General features: G+C 43.5%; 1 protein-coding gene across 5 annotated transcripts in view; it reads right to left on the bottom strand.

Annotated features, from left to right (window-relative positions):
- The window catches only part of TNS2 (tensin 2), a 135,728-nt gene that overhangs the window by 13,216 nt on the left and 99,690 nt on the right, over positions 1-22,822 (bottom strand). For all 5 annotated transcript variants that reach the window (XM_088137937.1, XM_088137939.1, XM_088137938.1 and 2 more), the window contains 7 exons: positions 21,310-21,439; positions 18,160-18,225; positions 15,995-16,111; positions 7,740-8,996; positions 5,425-5,572; positions 1,669-2,606; positions 847-933 (listed from right to left, as the gene is read on the bottom strand). In XM_088137937.1, the coding sequence (XP_087994063.1) occupies positions 847-933; positions 1,669-2,606; positions 5,425-5,572; positions 7,740-8,996; positions 15,995-16,111; positions 18,160-18,225; positions 21,310-21,439 (2,743 nt within the window). The remainder of the gene's footprint in view (positions 1-846; positions 934-1,668; positions 2,607-5,424; positions 5,573-7,739; positions 8,997-15,994; positions 16,112-18,159; positions 18,226-21,309; positions 21,440-22,822) is intronic.

Below are 22,822 nucleotides of genomic sequence, written 5' to 3'. Positions count from 1 at the left end.
TTGCTTTTTTTCTTTTTCTTTTTGTTATTAATTAAAAAGCAATAAAAAATAAATATTTTTTAAAAACAGAAACTATATCTGTAGACCTGCCTTTTCTTTGCAGTTCAGATTCTTACATACATGCCCTGTCCAGGCATTCACAGAGTATATGCTTGCAAGAATTAATCTTTACGTGACTCAGTGGGTGAAGGGGATTGGACAGAGAGAGAGAGAGAGAGAGAGAAAGGTGTTTGTGCGTGGAAGAGATGGAATATGCATGAAGAGGATGGAATATGTATGCATGTTTTACATCCATCATCTGTACACAAGACCATTTTTACTGTATCGGTCCATCCAGAGTGATGTAGTGAAAAGAGTGTGGTTGCATTCTCCCACTGCTCAGTTAATTGACACAGATCATCTGATAGGGCTTTAGGGAATGACTGACTACATGGATGATGAACAGCAGTCCTTAGCAATGATCATTGAAGCACCTCCTGAGCCAGCTCCAGACCCAGCAATATTCCTTATACCCTGATCCGTCCAGCACGTGGGAGACTAGCTGGGAAGGGGGACTTAAGGCGAAAGAAGCAAAAACCGTGTTTTCACTGGAACTGCAGGAGGCAAACTACATCTTGCCCATAAATCTGCAACCAGCACAACACATGGAGTGGGGTCACCAGCTTGGACTGTGGTGCTTTTTAAAACAGGAACATTCTGTACAGGGAGATGGAGGCGGGCTGCGTATAAGTGTGTGGGATTGGCTGCTCCAAATCAAGAACTGTTCCTGCCCTAGAAAGAAAATGTCAAATACTGACTGTGTTAAATCACAGCCAAAGCAGCCAAAATTGTTTGGGAGTTGCATACCTTGGTCTCGAGACAAATGGGGCTTGTACCAGAACTTTGACGTGTCTTGGACAAATTTGACGCTAACCTGGTTCTCTTGCTGGAGATCTGAAAGAAGCAAAACAGAAGTTCCCTCTCCAATATGCAGGCAAACATAAGGACTTAACAGACTTAAAAACACCCACAATAATATTTGCTACTGAAGGCTAGGGATGGCTAGATGGCTAGTGCTACAGAGGGCTAGAAATATTTCACTTACATAATTAAATTATAATTTTAAAGGACTGTAAAGTACTAAGTCTTCTTTGAGTCAGCCCGAGTCCTGCTACTTATTGACACATCCATCCATGTAGTTTTCAAGGCAACAGGTATGGAAGTGATATACTGCTGTCTTCTAGGAAGATTTGTTTGACTTCCCAATCTAAACTACAACCTGGAATTTCCTGGTGATCACCCACCCAAGTGACAACTAGATCTGACCCTACTTAGCTTTCCAAAATCAGCCATGGGGACTTGCTGTTGCCACCTAGCTGGCCTAAATAAATGCGAGAGAGAGAGAGAGAGAGAGACGGACGAAAGACAGACAGACAGACAAGGATCAATCATAGGAACATTTATAGCAAGCATTGCCTTCTGAAGCGGCTGAGTTGGAACAGCCAAGGAGAAAGGGCTGTACCATCTCAGGGTCTTATATCTCGGTCCTTTTGGAGAAGTCCTGGGTAGCTGCAGAGAAATTAAGGGTCTGAGCCAACCAAAGGGCACTAAGAAAGCAGGATCAAAGCATAAAAACGAAGTCCTGAAGGCAATAGCTAATTCTTCCCCCACCCTCTGCACCCCAAGTACCTGCTTGGAGAACACTGCCTGGGCCAGGTGCGCTGCCATCAGGCACCCCAGGGGCAAAGGTGACATGGTGAGCAGAGCCTGGGCTACGGCCCGGCGGCGAGTTCCTCTCCCAGGTCCTGGTGGCCAGTAGGTGATGTTTCTCAGGCAGTGGAGGCTGCTGGTTCTCCCGGGGCTGCTCCCGGCTGGCAGGGCTGCCCTCCATGCCTGTGTAGTAGGCTGTTGCAATGGGGAAGGCTGGAGTTGGTGAGCTCTGCATGTCAGCAAAGCCACAGCTGAGGGCCGGGGGCTGGACGCTGAGCAAGCAGGGCCCAAGAGAGGGGCTGGTGTTGGAGCCGCGGGGAAGGCCCTTTGCCTCCAGTTCATCCCGCTCGCTCTGCAGCCTCCCGTTATAGACACCCGGGGCTGGAGGCGAGGCTGGAGCACAGGAGACTGTCCTGCAGCCAGGAGGGGGCTGGTTGGGGCAGGGAGCCTTGGGCATGACCTTCTGGGGCAGTCTCTCCATGACAGGCCCTGGCTGATGCCCCACAGCTTCTTCAGGGGGCACCTCATGGGAGAATGGCACTGTGGCACCGGGGCCAGGGACATCAGAGCCATTTTGATGCTGCTGCTGCTGCTGCTGCTGCTGCCCTTCCAGGAAGGGAGAGTGTTTGGCAGTGGCTGAAGGAGGCACATGTGGTGGGCTAGAAGCACAGTAATTGCGAGAGCACATCTGCGGCACCTGGAGGCCAGGCCTCTGTGAGGCTCCGTTAGCTTGTGTCCTGAAGGCAGGGAGGTGTGTGAAGGGCTGTACTGGGGATAAAATCTGGGGTGGGTTGCCTGATGGGGTCATTCTCTCAGGGGCTCTTTTGTACCCGGGAGAGGATTGCTCCTCAGAGTTTGACTGGAGCATGTTCTCCAGGGGGCTGGCGGTCTTGTGGCAGAGCTTGCGGGATCCAGGGCTGCAAGGACAACAAGCATCCAATTAGTAAAGTTTAGCAGACAATCAGGAGGAGTCTGGGAGACCCTTTTCTGACAAACACATTTTATTAAACGTTGCATCCGATGAAGGGAGGTGTAGCTCGCAAAAACTTCTGCCTTTTAATAAAACACGTTAGTTGGAAAAGGTGTTCCCAGACTCCTCCTGATTTCTTGCCCCCATAGACTAACACAGCTCTCCTCCTATCACGTTTGGCAGCTATGCCTAATATACAGAGAAAGACATTTCTGGGAGTGGGGTGGAACGCATCCTTTCAAATCCAACAGTGCAGACCCCAAAACAGAAATACCACATATAAAAAAGAACCAAAAATAAAAGACAGCCTTACAAAACAGGTAAACAGCCATTACTAGTCCATGAATTTGCTTATTTAGACCAACTGGCCAAATCTCCCAACTTTTTAAAAGTTTCCTGGCCTGACACTTAAAAGCAATTTTCAGCTTGCCACAGACAAGCATTCCTTACAAGTTTGCATTCAAAGCAACCAGCGTTGACCATCATAGAAAGTAAAATAAAAAGACTTCTAACAAAATTGTTGTATAGATACTTGGAGTAGTGCATGTTAATTATTTCTTAATATCCTTCAGCCATGTCATAATCAGTGTGGGTTATGTGCTCTTAGTCAAGGTTTTCAAGCAAAAGAGAGAGCTTTAATTTTTTTTTGGCAAGTTCTGCAAATACAGAAGTATCTACACGTGTTGGGACAGGAGGTCAAGTTTGATTTACATCAGATACATTTGACCGAAACAATTACTATTCATCATTATTTAACATGAAGCGGCAACATCTGCAGTTCAGCACTCATATAGGACTAACTGCCCCAACGTCTGCCAAAAATATGCATTAAAAAGGCAAAAGAAAATAAAACGGGGGGGGGGGGGGGACAGCAAATACAGTAAGAATTTTTAAAAAATAACTCCTCACATTTTCTGAAAGCATAATACACTGAATCTCAAGGTAGCCAATCTCATTTTAGCCTGTTTATGCAAACTCAGCTTGTAGAGACAGTTTATGGTTTGATGTGTTGTGCAAACTAGAAAACCGAGTCAAGGTTAACTCAACAATGGACAAGCACGTCAGCACAACCCCAACACGGTAAAAGCAATCCTGGTCAGGCATAACAAAAGCTATCAAATCCAGTCCTTTCCAACTTGGTGCCTTCTATATGTGTCGAATCACAGCTCCATACTCTTTGGCTATCACTGAATCCTGACATAGTCTGTGAATTGTCACTGGCATAATCAACCTTCCGCAACTTGGGGCTCTTCACATGTGCTGGATTTCAACTCCCATGACTTCTAACGGGGTGTCTGCCTTGGGGGACAAAGTCAACATGAAGGTTACAATCATGCAATTGAAGCCTCATCCCCCTTTTTTATACATCACAGCCACCCCTGCCTTCTAAGCCAATATATCTAGGCCAACCGTAATATACCAGGTTGGGAAAAGCTGGTATAGTTTATGGGCTTTCCTCCAATGTGGAGAATGGGACCCAGAGTTGTGCACTGCTACAGGATGTTCACCTTTTGCCTCCCTGTATGGTCCCTATTTGACTCGTAAGATAAAAATTTGTCTTAAACTGAATAAGACCATTTTCCCCCATCTACCTCAGTATATACTGATTGGCTGTAGCACTCCAAAGTTTTCAGTCCTACCTAATGCTGTGGCTTGAATTTGGGACCCTTTGTACAAAGCATATGCTCTATCAACAAACCACTCCCTTACTTTTTATTTTAAAAAAGGAAACTCTGCAATTTATTTATTTATTTATTTATTGCTAACTGACTCAATAACATTTCATCTGTTTGGGCCTTCAGTCTGAGCACACCACTGCAGTTTGCGCTACTAGGGTAGCTTTCCCCATCTAGCTCCCTTCAGATGTACTGGCCAACAGTCCCCATCATCCCCTGCCACCATGTCCAATCCCCTGGGGATTTGAAAATCTGACATCTCCGGAGGGCACAAGATTGGAAAAGGTTGCAAAATAAGAGTGCCTGGAAACTGTCTGGACCTACTGACCTGCCACCTTATGCAGTCTTTCCCATCTTTGACATCCTCCAGTTGGGTGGCTTTTATTCCCAGGATTTTGGGAATACTGCCATGGCAGCAATAACTAGGGAACATGGGGAGTTGATCCACCCACCTGAAAGGCATTAAGACCGGGAAAACATCACAAGCCTATTTGTGGCTAGCAGTCTTGACAGTTTTGTCTTAGATTGATTATGTGCTGTACCATCAAGTCAGTGTCAGCTTCTAGTGGCCACCTAGATAGACCTTCTCCAGGATAATCTGTCCCCAGTTTGGCCCATCAGGTCTTCCAACAGTGCACCCATTGCTGCTGTAATTAAATCCATCCACCTTGTGGCTGGTTGTCCTCATCTCTTCCTTTCTACCTTTTCCAGTATTACAGATTTCTCAAGAGAACTAGGACTTTGCATAATATGTTCAAAATATGATAATCCAAGACCAGTCATTTGCACCTCAAGTGAGAACTCTTGATGATCCATTTGTTTGTTTTCTTGGCTGTCCACAGCCAATATTTATATGGTTCTATATCATAGGAAGCGATCTCTACATGGGACTATAGTCCAAGAATATTACTGTTCTGTTCCCCAAGGAAATCTGACAACTTTCAAGGAACTGAAAGGTTTTCCAGAATAACTGCATTACAAGCACAGATTCAGGCATAAACTCAGAGTCAAGCTAGTTCTGACTTTAACTTATACCACTATTCCCTAACAGACAATTAGGAAGGCTCAATGCACACAGACATAAGATACCTGTTGTTGTTGAACACTGGACTGCTGGTGTGCACAGGCATGGGAGAGCTAGACCCATCTATACAAGCAGCTTGGACCTCCTGCCGATGATGCTGTAGAGAGGTGGGCAGGTCTTGCCAAGGAATGCCCTCCCTGCAGTCTTGCAGCTCTAAGGAAAAGGAAAGGAAGACATGCACAAGACAGTCAGTAAAGGCACAGATAACTTCATATGAAGTCAGTCCCAAATTCTGGGACTTTGAACCAAGCATCCCTTTAACACTGGAATGGAAAATGTCTGGACCTTCCCAATATTGCTGAACAACTATTCCCAGGACAGGTCAGCAGTTGCTACTGGGAGCTCAGCAACATCCAGAAGACTACTGTTCCTCTGTTCTTGTCCTTCCCTAGGGAAAACCTAACTAACAGCAAAGCCAGACAACTAATTTGGGACACATAGCATTTTTAAAAAGAATATAGTAATGGAGCATTGGACTAGGGAAAACCCAAGTTCAAATCCTCACTCAGCTATGAAGCTGGTTGGATGACCTTGGGCTATCTGGTCCTATTCAACAGAATTTACCTCAGTGGTTGTTAAGAAGATAAAACAGAAAGGAAGAGGTGCATTGTATATGTTGCCTTGAGTTCCTATTTGTGAAGGAAAGCAAGCTATAAATGTGATAAAACATCAAAAATACCATCTTAGCAGGTTATTGCTAGCCCCCCAGAGAAAGGATCCTAGGAATTGAAGTTTTCTGAAGGCCTAGAATCTCCTAACAGAATTCTCTGCACCAAAACACAATACTAGATGCCTTTGACAGATACTGTGAGTCAATTTATGCTTATGGTATAGTAGTAGTTGCAACACTAGTAGCAGTCTTTGTTGTAGTTGTTCCTCTTTGTTGTAGAGAACGTATCTCAGCAAGTAATTTGCTGACAGTTGTCATGGTAATGCTTTGGTCTAAGGCAGCTCGCCAGATGCTTGAACCAACCCTGTAGTCATGGATGGGAGGCAGTTTCTAACTTTGTAAGCAGCCCAGAGTCATGGAAGTGAGATGGGCGACTCTATAAATTTAATAAAGAAACAAACAAACTGGGCAGAGCATCTGACACTTTCCTATCATTCTTTCTTTGCTTGAAATCTCATAGCAGGGAGAACAGCATATTCCAAGGAATGGATAGTTCAGCAGTACACCACTTTTTGGAGCTAAAGCCAGGGCACTAAATCAGTATAGTTAATATGATTATATCCCATGCATTTATTTTTTTCCCTTCTGTCACATTAAACATTACAGATTGGGGGCCACTTTGATTCTTCAGATCATGCTCAAGACTTGGGGCCCACATGTGGCCCAGAGGCTGAAGGCTGTATACCCTTGCTTTATTCCCAAGCTCGCCTGCCCGTGTTCATGCCAGTTCTACTTCAGGTACATTTATCAGAAACACATGATTCAAAATCAGAGGGAAGAACTTTTCAGTAGTTGTGTCTGGCAAGGAAATGTCTGATAAAAGAAGTTTGTCTGGGGCCTCTGTGACATTCTTTTCTGGTACACGGAAAATAGCATTTTTATTTACTCTCATATTTTAAGTTAACATGTTTTCTTCTGCTTTTCAAAATACCACATTTTCTTATTCTTATTTATGCTATGTGATAAAAACTGAGCATACTCTCTACCCTAAAATATAGAGGGAGTGCAACACAGAATATAAATGTTTTAGATAACTATTAAAAACAACAGATTAAATTTTTCCTTCAAAATCTATGCTGAGAAAAGCTCAGCTTTGCTGCCAGTGGGCTCATAGAAATAAAAAAGCCTGCACACGTTGATTTATTTTATTACTTAGGGCCAAGAGCAAGGAAATGCACTGGGGTCTATCCAGTTCAAGGTTCCCTGAAACATAGGGAAGAAACAATATCATAATCAAGGAACCACCAAGTAGGAAGCCACACTCCCCCCGAGACTGGCAGGGCAAGCTACTATATGCAAACAGCCAGCAGACCCCACTCTCCCTCATACTGATGATGTTATGTAGTTGGGTAATGAAACATTCGCAAGAAAACAACCAAGGTCAGAGAGCACCAAGAACCCAGCCGAGGGCTCTTTCTGAACCTGGTCACTTACGTTCCTAAGGATTAGTCCTGGTGCTTATTTCTAATGTTGTCCTTTTCTAGTCCCAAAGACTTCATTCCTGGCTCTTTTTTTAAATGTTTTATTATTATTATTATTATTATTATTATTATTATTATTATTATTACTGATCACATCAGGAAAAGGATTCACTGTTCTCTTGCCTCTTTCTCCTCGCCTTGGAGAAGCACCTTTACACCTGACACTCACCACACGATCGTTCTGTGGATGGTGGCAGTAAGTATCCATTGTTGCCCTCTGGGAGCTCATATCCATGCTTCCGGGATGGTGGATATAGCGGGCTGGCTGGTGAAATGGAGCCTGAGTGAGGAGACCCCAAGTACCCTGAGGTGTAGGGGGAAAGGCAGGGCTTGACTGGAGCTCTGCCACAGATATATGGTGGTACTGGAGGGTAGGCTGAGCTATAGCGATAAGGAAATGCCTCTGCATTCTCTTCTGTTACTTTGGGCCTCTGGTGGGCTGGATAACCATGGCCTAGATGGGTGGCCATCATGTTGGGCTCAAAGTTAAAAGCCTGATGATGCTGCCCATGGGGCATGGGATGGTGCCCATAGCTGGTTGGCATTAGAATAGGCATGGGCTGCCCACCGCGGTGGAGGGGATGATGAAGCAAGGATGGCCTCTCGACCCCCCAGAAGTCCGGTTCCTGATCCAGGTGTAAGTTGTAGAAGGAAGCCATGGGCAGCCTTGATTCTTCTTGTGCTACCTCTTGGCAATCTTGGCATGGGCATAAAAATGTAGGCTGGTCCTCCAAAATAAGTAGCTCATTATGCTCCCGCCGATTAGGGCTGTGAGGAGGCAGCAGCTCATGGCCATAGGGGTAAGTATGGGGCTGTAGGCCCTCTGAAAGGGAACGAAACACCCGCCGTTTTTCCTCATAGCCCTCAGAATGTGGATGAGAGTGGCCCCCATTATAGATGGGCTGCCGCCGCTCCAAAAGGCTGTCCGGCCTATAATAGGACATGTTGCGAGGTCTCTCGGGGCTATGGGAGCAGTAATCCAGGCGACAAGAGGAATGGCGGGCCAGGCCAGAACGCTGAGGTTGGTAGGGGAAGGAGGTTCCTGGTTGGCCTATGTCGGAAAGTTCATCTTCCAAGATGGCTGTTTCTCTCTCTTTAGTGGCAGAAGGGGAAACCGAATGAGAACCAGTCCCCTCACTTAGCTGCTGAGGCTGGACACCAAACCCCCCCAAGAGCCGGTCCAACTCTTCCTTCTCAGCTGGTGTGGGCTGTGGCCTGCATGAAGGTGTGTTGTCTTCTGCCTTCTCAGTTAGCATAGAGGAATGCCCTGAATCACTGCTAATGGACAGGAGGCGCCCACCCTGCTGTGGAGGAGACTCTGGGCTTCCTGGACTGCCATTACTGGAGGAGAAGTGACTCAGCTCATTTTTCTTCTTGATCCGTGCATACAGGCTTCCATCTAGAGGACCCCGAGTATGTAAGACATCTGCAAAGGAAAAGAGGGGCACAAGGTTAGAGGGTTGTAGAACAGCTCAACATTCACTGCCTACATGTGGTCTTGAATTTCCACATTGGGCAACTCATAAGTTCATAGGTTGGGATGTTTATGCTTGGAATATTTGCAGCAAAATCTGTTATTCTCTCAACTTCTCCTTTAGTGACTCTGGTTTTCCCTAATCGATTAGAGTCAGAAGCCATGTTTGTTATTGGCTTCTGATCCCCAGTTCATTTGAAACCAGCAAGACAAGATCCACAGTAAATAAACTAGGAGAGCAATTTCTGTGATTGGTTTTCCATTACTGCTAGCAGGAGGAACCAAGAAGAGTGACAGAGAGGTGCATGCAGTGTGCTACTTTCTCAAGATTATGCTGGAATTATGTGAAGTGTGAATATGACCAATATTTTGATTACTTGGAGCAATATCTAATCTGATTCATTTTTGTTGTTTGCGGGGGGGGGGGTGATTGTAAGGCAAGAAACAGAAGTATAAATAAATTCAGATACTGGAAAGACTAGCGACTCAGTCATTAAACGAAGCAGTCGCTAAATGAAATTGCAACTGTGCTTATGATCTTACTTCAGCTTTCCTTTGCTTAACAGACCTGTGAAGGTCATAAATGCAAGGACTGGTCATAAAGTTGCTTTTCCATCATTGTCTTAACCACAAACAGTTGCTGTGCAAGGTGGTTGCTAAATGAGGACTACCTGTACATGCATTTGCCATGCATGTTATACAGCTGAATCTCATTATAGTGAAAAGGCTAGTCTGAGTGCTATAAAACCATTGTGTCTACTTTCCCCCCACACCTGGACAGTTGCTGGGAGAGTTAAAAATAATTTGAAAGAAAGGCTGATGTTTGCAGGAGGTATGCTTACATCTGTGAACAGGAGAAATAACAATAGAAAGTGGATTTATATCATAGATAGTGATATTTTCCTCTGAAATTCTTTGCCCTTTTGAAGGGCAAACCTATGGATGACTGAATTTCACTGGGTTCAATGGAGATTATTTCCAAATAGTTAGGACCAGAATAACATTATTGAAAGCTACTACCACTTTCCATCTTTAACAGTAAGCAAGATGAGGTCATCTAGAGGTTGTTGTTGTTGTTGTTTAGTCGTTAAGTCGTGTCCGACTCTTCGTGACCCCATGAACCATATTGCGCCAGGCCTTCCTGTCCTTCACTGCCTCCCTGAGTTTGCTCAGTTTCATGCTCATTGCTTCAGTGATGCTATCTAACCATCTCATCCTCTGCCGTCCTCTTCTCCTTTTGCCTTCAATCTTTCCCAGCATCAGGGTCTTCTCCAAAGAGATCTCTCTTCGCATTAGGTGGCCAAAATATCTGAGCTTGAGCTTCATTATCGATCCTTCCAATGAGCAATCAGGGTTGATTTCCTTTAAGATTGACTGGTTTGACCTCCTAGCAGTCCAGGGGACTCTCAAGAGTCTTCTCCAGCACCACAGTTCAAAGGCATCAATTCTTCGGCGCTCGGCCTTTTTATGGTCCAGCTCTCACAGCCATACATTACTACTGGAAAAACCATAGCTTTGACTATGCGGATCTTTGTCGGCAAGGTGACGTCTCTGCTTTTTAATATGCTATCTAGGCTTGCCATAGCTTTCCTCCCAAGGAGCAAGCGTCTTTTAATTTCATGGCTGCAGTCTCCGTCTGCGGTGATCTTGGAGCCCAAATAAATGAAGTCTGTTACTGCTTCCATTTCTACCCCTTCTATTTGCCAGGAATTGATGGGTCCAGATGCCATGATCTTAGTTTTTTTAATGTTGAGTTTCAAGCCAGCTTTTGCACTCTCCTCTTTCACCCTCATCAAGAGGCTCTTTAGTTCTTCTTCACTTTCTGCCATTAGGGTGGTATCGTCCGCATATCTGAGGTTGTTGATGATTCTCCCTGCAATCTTAATTCCGGCTTGTGATTCTTCCAGCCTGGCATTTCTCATGATGTACTCTGCATATAGGTTAAATAAGCAGGGTGACAGTATACAGCCTTGTCGTACACCTTTCCCTATTTTGAACCAATCAGTTGTTCCATGACCGGTTCTAACTGTTGCTTCTTGGCCCGCATACAGATTTCTCAGGAGACAGGTAAGATGGTCTGGTATTCCCATCTCTTTAAGAATTTGCCACAGTTTGTTGTGATCCACACAATCAAAGGCTTTTGCATAGTCAATGAAGCAGAAGTAGATATTTTTCTGGAACTCTCGTGCTTTCTCCATGATCCAGCGAATGTTGGCGATTTGATCTCTAGTTCCTCTGCCTCTTCGAAACCCAGCTTGTACATCTGGTAGTTCTCAGTTCATGTATTGCTGAAGCCTAGCTTGTAGGATTTTGAGCATAACCTTGCTAGCATGTGAAATGAGTGCAATTGTGCGATAGTTTGAGCATTCTTTGGCGTTGCCCTTCTTTGGAATTGGAACGTAAACTGACCTTTTCCAATCCCGTGGCCACTGTTGCGTTTTCCAAACTTGCTGGCATATTGAGTGCAGCACTTTAACACCATCATCTTTTAGTATTTTAAATAACTCAGCTGGAATACTGTCATCTCCACTAGCTTTGTTGTTAGCAATGCTTCCTAAGGCCCACTTGACTTCACTCTCTAGGATGTCTGGCTCAAGGTCAGTGATCACACCAGTGTGGACATCAGGGACATTAAGATCTTTCTTGTATAGTTCTTCTGTGTATTCTTGCCACCTCTTCTTAATCTCTTCTGCTTCTGTTAGGTCCCTGCCTTTTTTGTCCTTTATCATGCCCATCTTTGCACTAAACGTTCCTTTCATATCTCCAATTTTCTTGTAGAGATCTCTAGTCTTCCCCATTCTATTGTTTTCCTCGATTTCTTTGCACTGTTCATTTAAGAAGGCCTTCTTATCTCTCCTGGCTATTCTCTGGAAATCTGCATTCAATTGCTTATATCTTTCCCTTTCACCCTTGCTTTTCGCATTCCTTCTTTCCACAGCTATTTGTAAAGCCTCATCAGACAGCCATTTTGCTTTCTTGCATTTCTTTTTCTTTGGGATGGTTTTAGTTGCTGCTCCTGTACAATGTTACGGACCTCTGTCCATAGTTCTTCAGGCACTCTGTCTACAAAATCTAATCCTCTAAATCTATTCATCACCTTCACTGTGTACTCACAAGGAATATGATCTAAGTCATGCCTGAGTGGTCTAGTGGTTTTCCCTACATTCTTCAATTTAAGCCTAAATTTTGCAGTAAGAAGCTCATGATCTGAGCCACAGTCAGCTCCTGGTCTTGTTTTTGCTGTCTGTATAGAGCTTCTCCATCTTTGGCTGCAAAGTATATAATCAATCTGGTTTCGGTATTGACCATCTGGTGATGTCCATGTGTAGAGTCGTCCCTTGTGTTGTTGGAAAAGAGTGTTTGCTATGACTAGCTTGTTCTCTTGACAGAACTCTATTAGCCTTTGCCCTGCTTCATTTTGTACTCCAAGGCCAAATTTGCCTGTTATTCCGATTACTCCTTGACTTCCTACTTTAGCATTCCAATCCCCTATGATGAAAAGGACATCTTTTTGGTGCTAGTTCTAGAAGGTGTTGTAGGTCTTCATAGAACCGGTCAACTTCAGCTTCTTCAGCATCAGTGGTTGGGGCATAGACTTGGATGACTGTGATATTGAATGGTTTGCCTTGGATACGCACTGAGATCATTCTGTCGTTTTTGAGGTTGTACCCCATTACTGCCTTTCCCACTCTCTTATTCACTATGAGTGCAACTCCATTTCTTCTAAGGGTTTCTTGCCCACAGTAGTAGATATAATGGTCACCCGAATTAAATTCACCCATTCCCGTCCATTTCAGTTCACTGATTCCCAAGATGTCGACGTTCAATCTTGTCATCTCATGTTTGACCACATCCAGCTTGCCTTGGTTCATAGATCTTACATTCCAGGTACCTATACAATATTGTTCTTTACAGCATCGGACCTTCTTTTCGCTTCCAGATACATCCACAGCTGAACGTCCTTTCGGCTTTGGCCCAGCCGCTTCACTCTTTCTGGAGCTACTTGGAAATGCCCTCCGCTCTTCCCCAGTAGCATATTGGACACCTTCCGACCTGAGGGGCTCATCTTCCGGCGTCATATCTTTTAGCCTTTTAACATTGTCCATGGGGTTTTCTTGGCAAGGATACTGGAGTGGGTTGCCATTTCCTTCTCCAGTGGACCACATTTTGTCAGAACTCTCTGTCATGACCTGTCCGTCTTGGGTGGCCCTGCACGGTATAGCTCATGGCTTCACTGAGTTACGCAAGCCCCTTCGCCACGACAAGGCAGTGATCCATGAAGGGGCATCTAGAGGTTGGTGGGCTGCAATTCTCACTCTTCTTCACCATTTATCATGTTGGCTAGGGTTGAAGCTCAAACAACATTTGGGGGGCTACATAGTTTAATGCAGAGCTGAATTGAGTTTTGCAAGGTCTACTTTGCTTTTTTAGCTATACCCCAAGATTTGTCAGCCAGAATCTGGTATAAAGGAACTACTTAGAAATAAGGAATTCTGAGCCCAGGAATCTGAATGTCAGAACTAAATTTCCAGTCCTTCCATATAAAAATCAACCCCAGTATAGTCCAAACTTTAAAAAAAAAAACTTTATTATTTTTTTAACAAAACAATCTTTAATCTTAAAGTATTTTTTTAATTAAAAGTACAAACTAAAAATACAATCTAAGAAGGGGGGGAAGGAAAAAAATCTACGTTATATTTTATATTTATCAATAGTCACTGGTTTACCAATGAATTCACTACTATAATATGAACAATCCAAGATATTATTGTAAGATTCCAAACTTTTTTTAAAAAAAAAATCAGCAACAAAATTAATCTATTACAGTAAGTTGTCCAAGGATCTTCCAATGGATTCCACCTCTAATTTAATGGCACTGCTTAAATTTAAGTATTTTAGCCCAGCAGAGGGCAATAGTCCACTACTGCATATCCAGAGATGCATTTACTTTGCGACATACACACATGAAGCGGGCTTAAGAGGCCATTATCCACCCAACCATTAATCTAAGTCACCATTATGCTTCATCCGCCAAACGGACGGCATTCTTTAGCTACAAAAATCGCATTCTGAAACACAGCTCCCTTCTCCAAACATCAGTTCTTGCCGGGCAGAAGGAGGAAGTTTGGAGTCCATCCTGTTGGAGCCTTTCTGGGATCTGACGCAAACATACCACAACTATTACATTGCCATTTCACGACTCCTGTTGGTATTCTATTTGTTTTAGTTCTTAACAGGTTTACTTTAAGTGGACGTTGGGAGGAAACTGTAAGCACATAGGCTGAGAAAAAGCCAGCTGGTGGAATTACAGCTCCCAGGAGCACACACACAAAAAAAGCCACTGAGATCCAGATCTTTATATGCATGTATGTAGGAAGAGATGATTTCATCTCTCGGCCCAGAATGGGCTGGTCTCAAACTCTTTATAAATCAAGAGAGAAGGAAATGAGATCAACTTAGTTCTGATGTGCTGATTGAGCCGGGCGCAGCACAGACTTGCAAATGACCACAGCTACTGGAGTTAATGTCCAACCACATAAATTAGCCTAAAGCCAATTCACAAATGCAGAGGAAAGCCCCAACTTCAGCCATCTTTCAATATAAAGTAGAAAGCATGTGCAGCTGGTCCTAAACCAGTGTTTCTTAAACTTTTTTCTCTCAGGACCCGTTCCCACTTTTAAAAATTATGGAGGATCCCTGAAAAGCTTTTGTTTGTATGGCTTATATTTATCGATATTTACCATACTAAAAATGAAAATTGATGCATTCGCTGCCGTGACTGCTTCTCAAGATTGTTTGATGGGATTTTAATATAGTATTATTTTTCAACATAGGCTGGCCAATAATTTTGATTTTGCAGGCCCCTGAGAGGGACTTGGGGGACCCCCAAGGGTCCTAGACCACACTAAGAAACACTACTCTAAACTAACATCCAGTTCTAGGCCCTGGTAACAACATTCTGTACTAATGATTTGCTCAGTTCTGCAATATGTACGCATTATGCCAATGTTTCTCAAACCTTTTACAGACCACTAAATAAACATTCAGAAAATGCAGGGATCACCCATTTAAACAAAACCCCCTCCTTCCTTATCTTTTTGTCTAGGAGTTCACATTATCATGTCATATAATGACTATAGTAGCATTTGTATATTCCATCCCATTCTCTTCATTTTCAAGACCTTTTTTAATTAAAACTGGGACCCCCAAAATTAATCCAAAATTATTTATGTACCACTTGAATTATTTGATGTAGCTTGTGTCAACAACTCATAGCCCAAACTTGCTGGTCAGAGATGCTCTTCAATAGAACTCTTTTTTGGGGTTTCAGCCATTGATCCATGTTTGTGAACCAGCTGACTGGCAGTAAATATGGGAGGAGGTGGGCTCCCATATGACAAGCAGGCTCTGGCACGGCCAACTAACTGGCTGGGAATGTAGGGAGGCTGCCGTGGGCCTCCACAAATCACTGGTAGTCTACAGACCATAGTTTGCATCACTGCATTATGCAAATACATTACCTATCCAATACCTTAATATAAATTGCTGCTTCTACTGTAGAATAGAATAAAACCAAGCCCTAAGGCTCTATTAAGCCCCACTCTACTCACCCTCTTTCAATCTTCAAGCAATCATCCACAAACTAGTTTCATAAGAGTTGTTCAGTCTGAAGCAGAGCCCCTCAGGATGCCAGGTTCTGCCTATTTTTCTCGCTTGCCCAGATGCGGAACGGCAGCCTTGCCAACATTATGTGGCAATGGGGTTCTAAGCACTATGAAGCAACTAGAGCAGTGTTTCTCAACCTTAGCAACTTTAAGATGCATGGACTTCAACTCCCAGAATTCCCCAGCCAGCCATGCTGACTGGGGAATTCTGGGACTTGAAGTCCATCCATCTTAAAGTTGCTAAGGTTGAGGAACAGTGAACTAGAGGAATCAGGCCTTTTATACCTTCCAGGCTGTCCTCATGGTGCAGGTTGAAGTTCTCATAGGAATCCCAGCGGACTATAGGATCAGAGATACTGTAATCCACGGCAACATCAGCATTGTTTCTATAGGTTTCTCGGCCTGTGGGAAAAAAGACAAGGTGGGTCCAGGAAGATCAGCAAGCAGTATGCTTTTCTATGACCATCTTGAACGAAACAGCGTAATTCCATTTTTCACAGCAAAGAAGGAAAACGTTTATTGTGCATCACCCTTACACATAGGTGTGGAAAGATTATCTGGGCATGTTTTTGTCTGATCTAGGCTACTCTACAGGCTCACCAAACTCAGTGTCAGGGACCAGCACCATCAACCTGAGTTCTCTAAAAGGTTCACCACTTGCCCAGCTGTCAAGCCAAAGTGCCAACTATAGCCAGTTTTCTCACCACTAACGTGCCTGCCATTTTAATTGCCCCACAGGGAATTTTGCTGCTCATTGCAGAATATTGTTGGGGGAGATGGGCAGCATACAAATTTAATAATAATAAATAAATTGTTGGTCCAGTTACAATGCAGCTAACTTTTTTGGAGTGCTTTTGCACCTGGTTGCCAATACCGACTAAAACCTGGGGAGGGGAGAATGCCATCAAGCCCTCACCCAAGTGCATTCCCCAGCGCAGACCTTCGCTTTCTCCCCTGTAACTGGATGGTTGCCAATCCACAGATGGAAAAGAATAAGATGCTCCCCTGGTGACAATGTGGAAAGCTGGGCAAAATTGGTCAACTTCTTACAGTGGGTGATTTATTTATGTCTCCGGGGATATGTAGTTGATCTTTCACTGATATGCCCAGGAACAAATATAACAAAACAAATTCTGTCACTCTCACAATCCTCTTAGTAAACATAGACATATAAATATACTGAACTAAGAATATACTGAATATCTGGGGTCAACACCTTCAAATGAAAACCTCTGGTTTTTAGGACATGGTGGTCTTTAGCAATGCTACAATCAAATTGTCTTCAGACCACTATTTTCAAAAGATGCCATAGATCAGAGATAAGAAACTTTGTCACCCAGTTCCCCGAACTGCTGAAAGACACCGAGCACCATCTGATGACTTGAGGACCTCACCAGGAGAAGCCTAGTGAAAAATGTCTGTCCTCCTTTTCATGGGTTGGGGGTGTTTGAAGAATGAAATAGGAGTATGTTCTTTCAAAAAGGGCATAAGGGTGAAAGCGAGAGTCATTTGTCTCCCTGAGGCTTCTCAGTCCTATTCTCATGTTTATTTTGGGGGGGGAAAAAGAAAGAGAAAACATTGTGATACCACTGAAATTTGGCCTCTGAGGAAGAGGTCAATCAAAAATAGACTTGTATTGATTTTCATTCTACAGAGCAAAATCTTCTAGCCTGTGGTTGTCCTCTCTTCTTCTTTCCATTTTCTTCGGCCATCCCAACTCTTTGTCACAGTCACAGAATATACAGTATTTTACCCTGACCACAGCATCAATTGGAAAGCCAGAAAACATATAGCAGGAAAAGCTGCTTTGCTCTCTCTGCTGCCAAGGGAGCTACTACTGGTGCGATAAGAGAAAGATTCTAAGCAAACAGAAAACCTTCTTATCTCCCCTGTTAAGTCCTGAGCTCTTGAGTGAAAGGTTAGACGTTTAACAAATACCTACAAAAATTAATAGATCTCAAGGCACTTTCTCTACAGACAGATCAACAGAATTTCCAGGCCACAACCCAAACACAGCTCCATGTTTGGAACTGCATGTGAGAGACCAAAAGAGAGAGGTTTAGGGAGACTCTACTAAGCTGTGATAAATGGCTGGTGATGGATTCAGTGGGCTGGTCTTGCTCTAAGCTGAGCTTTTCCAAAACTGGTGCCCTACAGATGTTTTGATTCCAACTTCAAGAATTCCAGGCCAAATGAAGGCTGAGAATTCTTCCCATCTGGAATACTGTTTTTGATTAATTCCATGCCTCTATCATATTTATCTATTTGCATTTCTACTCCATACTTCTATGCTGTCTGACATTGGCAGCCTTCCACTTAAGCCTAGCTTTGCTTTACTTCAAGCAAGATGGATGCCTTGGGTACCAGTCTTCAGATTGGACCTAGATCTTTCTTCTTAGGATTCAAAGGGCTGCTGTTCATCCATTGCCTTTCAACTGCTGTTTGCTCACCTTTAATTTTCTCTGGACTGGAAGAGAAGACAAATTCCACACTTGCTTCAAAGGGAAACCTTTCATCTATGGAGAGAAGAAGAACAGAGAAATAGTTCAACACATGTGGCCTAAACTGTGGCTAGCCAAAGTGTTCACCTGCCTCACATATCCTGTTTCCACAAGCATTTAGTTTAGTTTGAAAAAAAACTTTAAGCACAGTTTATGATTCTTTATTGTGATAGGAAATGCAACCATCTTCCCTATCCACACTGCACTTGTCTAATAAGAGGATGATTCCAAGCAAAAATGATTCACACTAAACTCAACAAAGCATACAACATTGTGGGGACCATAAAACATTTTTTCGCCACTTGAGACTTAACAAATATTTTCAAGCGGAGAAATAAAACACAACCATCATCAACCCAACACATCCTAGGATAAGATGCAACTACAGATCACACCAAATTGCAAATGCATTTTAAAAAGTTGCATGGGTACCCCCAGATGGATGCAACTCTGAACTGGATGTCTAATTGAATGTTTTTGCCAACAAGCTAAAGCCACTGTCATCAGTTAAAAATACCCCTTAGGCAACAACCCTGGCAGTTCAGAACCAAATGCCATCCAAGACCTCAAGAATAACAGTGACATACTAATCAACAAGCTGACAAAGGAGCAGCAGTTGTCATTATGAATAAGGTGGATTATGTCAAGGAAGCCAAGAAGCAGCTCTCCAATACCACCTTCTACCAACTTCACTTCTCAGTTCTCACAACATATCAGAAAGATTATGCAATCTGATGAAAGATTTCCTAAGGACATATAAGACTGTACCTACATGGAAACACTGCAGGAGCCCTGATTAGGCATTTTCTACCTACTTGCCAAAATACACAACCCTGATGACCCAAGCCATCCCATTGTCTCAAGCACTGGAACTATCACAACTGGAACATCAGGTTCATGACTCTGTTCAGACCTTATACTACAAGCACTCCCAGCTACCTAAGAGACACCACAGATTTCCTAAGAAGACTGGACATCGTGGATGATCAGCATAACATTTTAGCCACCATGGATGTTGGTACACTAACATCCCCCACAAACATGGACTTCAGGCCATCCAGAACATCATCACTGTGCCAAATAGCATGCCTTGCCAATAGACTGGGTGACTTTGTACTCATCCACAACTACTTCATCTTTGGCAATAATATGTACCTGCAAATGAGTGGCACAGCCATGGGCACACACAAGGCTCCTCAATATGCCAGTACTTTCACAGCTGACCTAGAACAAGACTTTCTCATCTCTTACCTCCTGAAATACTTCCTTTACTTGAGATTTACTGATGACATTTTCATGATTTGGACACAAGGAATCTCTCATCAAATTCCATCATGATGACTTCTATCCCCATCAGCCTCAGCTTTGACCTATCTATACAACAAGTCCACTTCCTTGATGTCATGGTAAAACTACACAATGGACACATAAATACCACTTTATACAGGTAACCTACAAATCACCATGCATACCTTACATGCTTCCAGTTTCCACCCAGAAAACACTACCATCTATAGCCTAGACTATGCTAGAACCACCTTTGTTCTCACCCACTTGACAGTGATGCTCAATTGATGGAAGTGAACCAAGCATTCAGGAGACTGAGCTGCCCACCCAGCAAGATCAATAGACTAATCAAAAGACCCAAACTGATTCCCAAGGAGGGACTATTAAAAGACAGACCATAAAAGCAGAACAACATAACACCACCAGTTGTCACCTACAGCTCATAGCTCAAACTGCTCAAATGCATTATTAATAATCCACAGCCTATACTGGATAATGACACTGCGCTTTCTCAGACACTGGGTGGCAAGACATACTTGAGTACAGACAACCTGAAACAGATTCTCCCAAGTCATAAGAAACAATAGGACAATGCTGCTAACATGGGAAGCAGACCCTGATATCTACTTTGCCCCCCTACCCCCACCATCTACACCAATAACACCACCATGGGCCCCAACAAGTATACACACAAGGTAAGAGGTGCCTTCACAAGGTTTTCCTCTAATGTAATAAATGCCATCTTCTACTGGCAATGCCCCTCTGGATTCTATGGAAGACAAACTTTGCGCAAAAGAATTAAAAGACGTAAGTTTAACATCAGGACTCCAAATAAGGACAAAGTAATATCAGCACATTTCAACTTCCTAGGACATTCTACTGAAGATCTCAAAGCAACCATTTGGGGGAAAAAAAGAGACTTTAGCAGCACTTTTGAACAAGAGGCGGCTGAATTCACAAACATCAAAAGTACTTACCACCAGAGGCAGTATGTGAACAGTTTGATCCTTATTGGCACTCATCAAATGTATTTTTATTTGTTTGTTCATTTGTTTATATTTCAAATTTAGTCACCACCCATCTCACTCAACAAGCAACTCTGGGCGGTTATGTACGTAGCCAGATCTTCTTTTATGGAGCTCAAACCCTCTAACAGGAATTGAACTCATGGACCATTCCACCATTTGGATGACTACAGTTTCAGACAATCTCAGAAGGTCTCAACAAATGCAATATTTTTTTTTAACCTATTACATTTGTTAATTGATAAAAATGCTGGTGGCGCCTTGCAAAAAGGAGTCGGGAGCAGTTGCTGGCAAGCATGAAAAACCGGGTGCGCCCAAAAAGGGCGCAAAGCAACGGAAACCCCGCCTCCTGCGCTCGCCAGCTGGGCTCTGCTCTAGGAAGGAGGCTCTGGCAAACCACTTCCGAAACACCTTCCCTTGAAAACTGCAAAGGACTTGTCCAAAGCAGTCACTGCAGAGTCGGTAACGACTGAGTGCAGATAAAAAAAAAAAAGCTACTTGTAATCTCCCTCACATGTAACCTGCATAACCAGCCTGTCCCTCCTTCCCTTTCCCTTATTCCTGCCTCCTCCTAATTTAAATCCCACATCACTCTAGTCACTCCATGCATGTGATGAAGTGGGCTGCAGCATCAGAAAGCTAATGCCTTTTAGTAAAATGCGTTATTGGAAAAAGTGCTATCGGGCTCCTTCTGATACTTCCGACTACACACATGTAGCCTTTTTGCCCCATATTAACACGCATGGCTGTTTGCTTCTCTGTTCCAACAATCAGCCTCTCTGCTCACCCCTCCAGGCTTCATCCAGCTCATCTTTGCTGAACCAGAGTTGGGTGCTGTGGATGGTGCAAGTGTGAAACTGGACCCGGAACACGACATCCCGCTCTGTTCCCTGGAGCTGCTTATGGTAGCATTTCACCTGGAGAGGAAAGGATGACCAAATTAGTAAACAGCATAGCTTTCTCAGCCATTTGCTCTGGCTTTGCTGCCTCGGGTCATTTTATACTAATATTTATTTACAGGCAGTGACCACAAACATACATTGCCCTAAAAGCTCTACATTATAAAATTGTGTCTGTATTGTTCTATGTAGCAAAACTATGTACAGTGATCCCATTAATCTGCAATGCTGATTGCACAGAATTCGACCACACTCCAGGAGACTGACACTGACTTATCTGCTAAAAGAACAAGGGCACGTCTTCTTCTGAATACTTATGGCAGTTAGTTAGTAAGAGTCTCATTAAGCTCTTACACTAGGTTGAATAGAAAGAGCAGTGGAGAAGGGCAACTGATTCAACTTGCCCAAGCAAGCGGGGACACATATGTTCTTGCAGAAGGATGCCATTATCTCCTTTTTAACAGTGATTAAGGCAGCATGCTGAAGGTATGAAATCTCTCCTTTACACTGGGCAAAGAATGTTGGCAAGATAGGAGGCCACTGAGAAGGGTCTTTCAAGTAAACCTGAGCTATATATTTTGGGCTGAAACTTAAATCTTCCTGAAGATCTTCATTCATGATCCATTGTTTCAACTCTGACAGGACTCTTTCAAAGTTAGTTGAGTTCACACATTGAGTAGAGAAGCCACAGGATTTTAAGTATGAATTTAACCCAGTTGTCTGTGAAGATGTAAATTTATTCTGCAGGGTTCAGGAACAAGTATTTTAAACAACATAGTCACATGCTGGGCTTTATATGGCCTTTCAAGCCTTAGTGGATGCACAGTGGGGCAGGACAGCCAGGGCCCTGAAGAATTTTGATTGAACAACTTTGAAGGGGTCCACAATACACTATTTGCAAACCTGCGCACCACAGATTGGACAGTTCATACCCTCTGCTCTGTTGATCTTATTTGCTACCAGAACCTGATTATTGCCCCTACAATAAAAAAATGAAAAATAGGTTTACAAGACTTTGGGCTCGCATAGAGATGGACCTTGTCTTTTCATCACAGGAAGCCAAATCATTAAAGCAGACCCCAAAGATGCAGTTTTCCAAGACTGATATTGTGTAACAGGACTTCTTTAAAATACCACTACTCTAGCTTTGTCAGGTTTGATGAGAGAAGGCCATTGTCTCTGCAATAATAGGCAACTGCCCTCAGGCATCTTCTTAGATCCACTTGAGATGTAGGACAGGAGGGTGATGGTGTCTACATGCACCAAAGCTCAAGCAGACTGGTTGCCAGCATAGGGACATGGAGCTCTGATCCTGACAGGGTATGCACCAAAGTGTATACACGCACATTAAAATAAATATAGCTCAGTTTCACTGAGGGGAAAGTAGGTCTGCCTGTCAAT

Source organism: Python bivittatus, unplaced genomic scaffold, assembly GCF_059951505.1.
Source record: "Python bivittatus isolate LINGU-HERP-01145 unplaced genomic scaffold, Pbiv_v1 ctg000220_np1212, whole genome shotgun sequence".
Lineage (NCBI taxonomy): Eukaryota > Metazoa > Chordata > Lepidosauria > Squamata > Pythonidae > Python > Python bivittatus.
The sequence above is the reverse complement of the archived record's forward strand: the minus strand, read 5'-3'. Positions and strand labels throughout refer to the sequence as shown.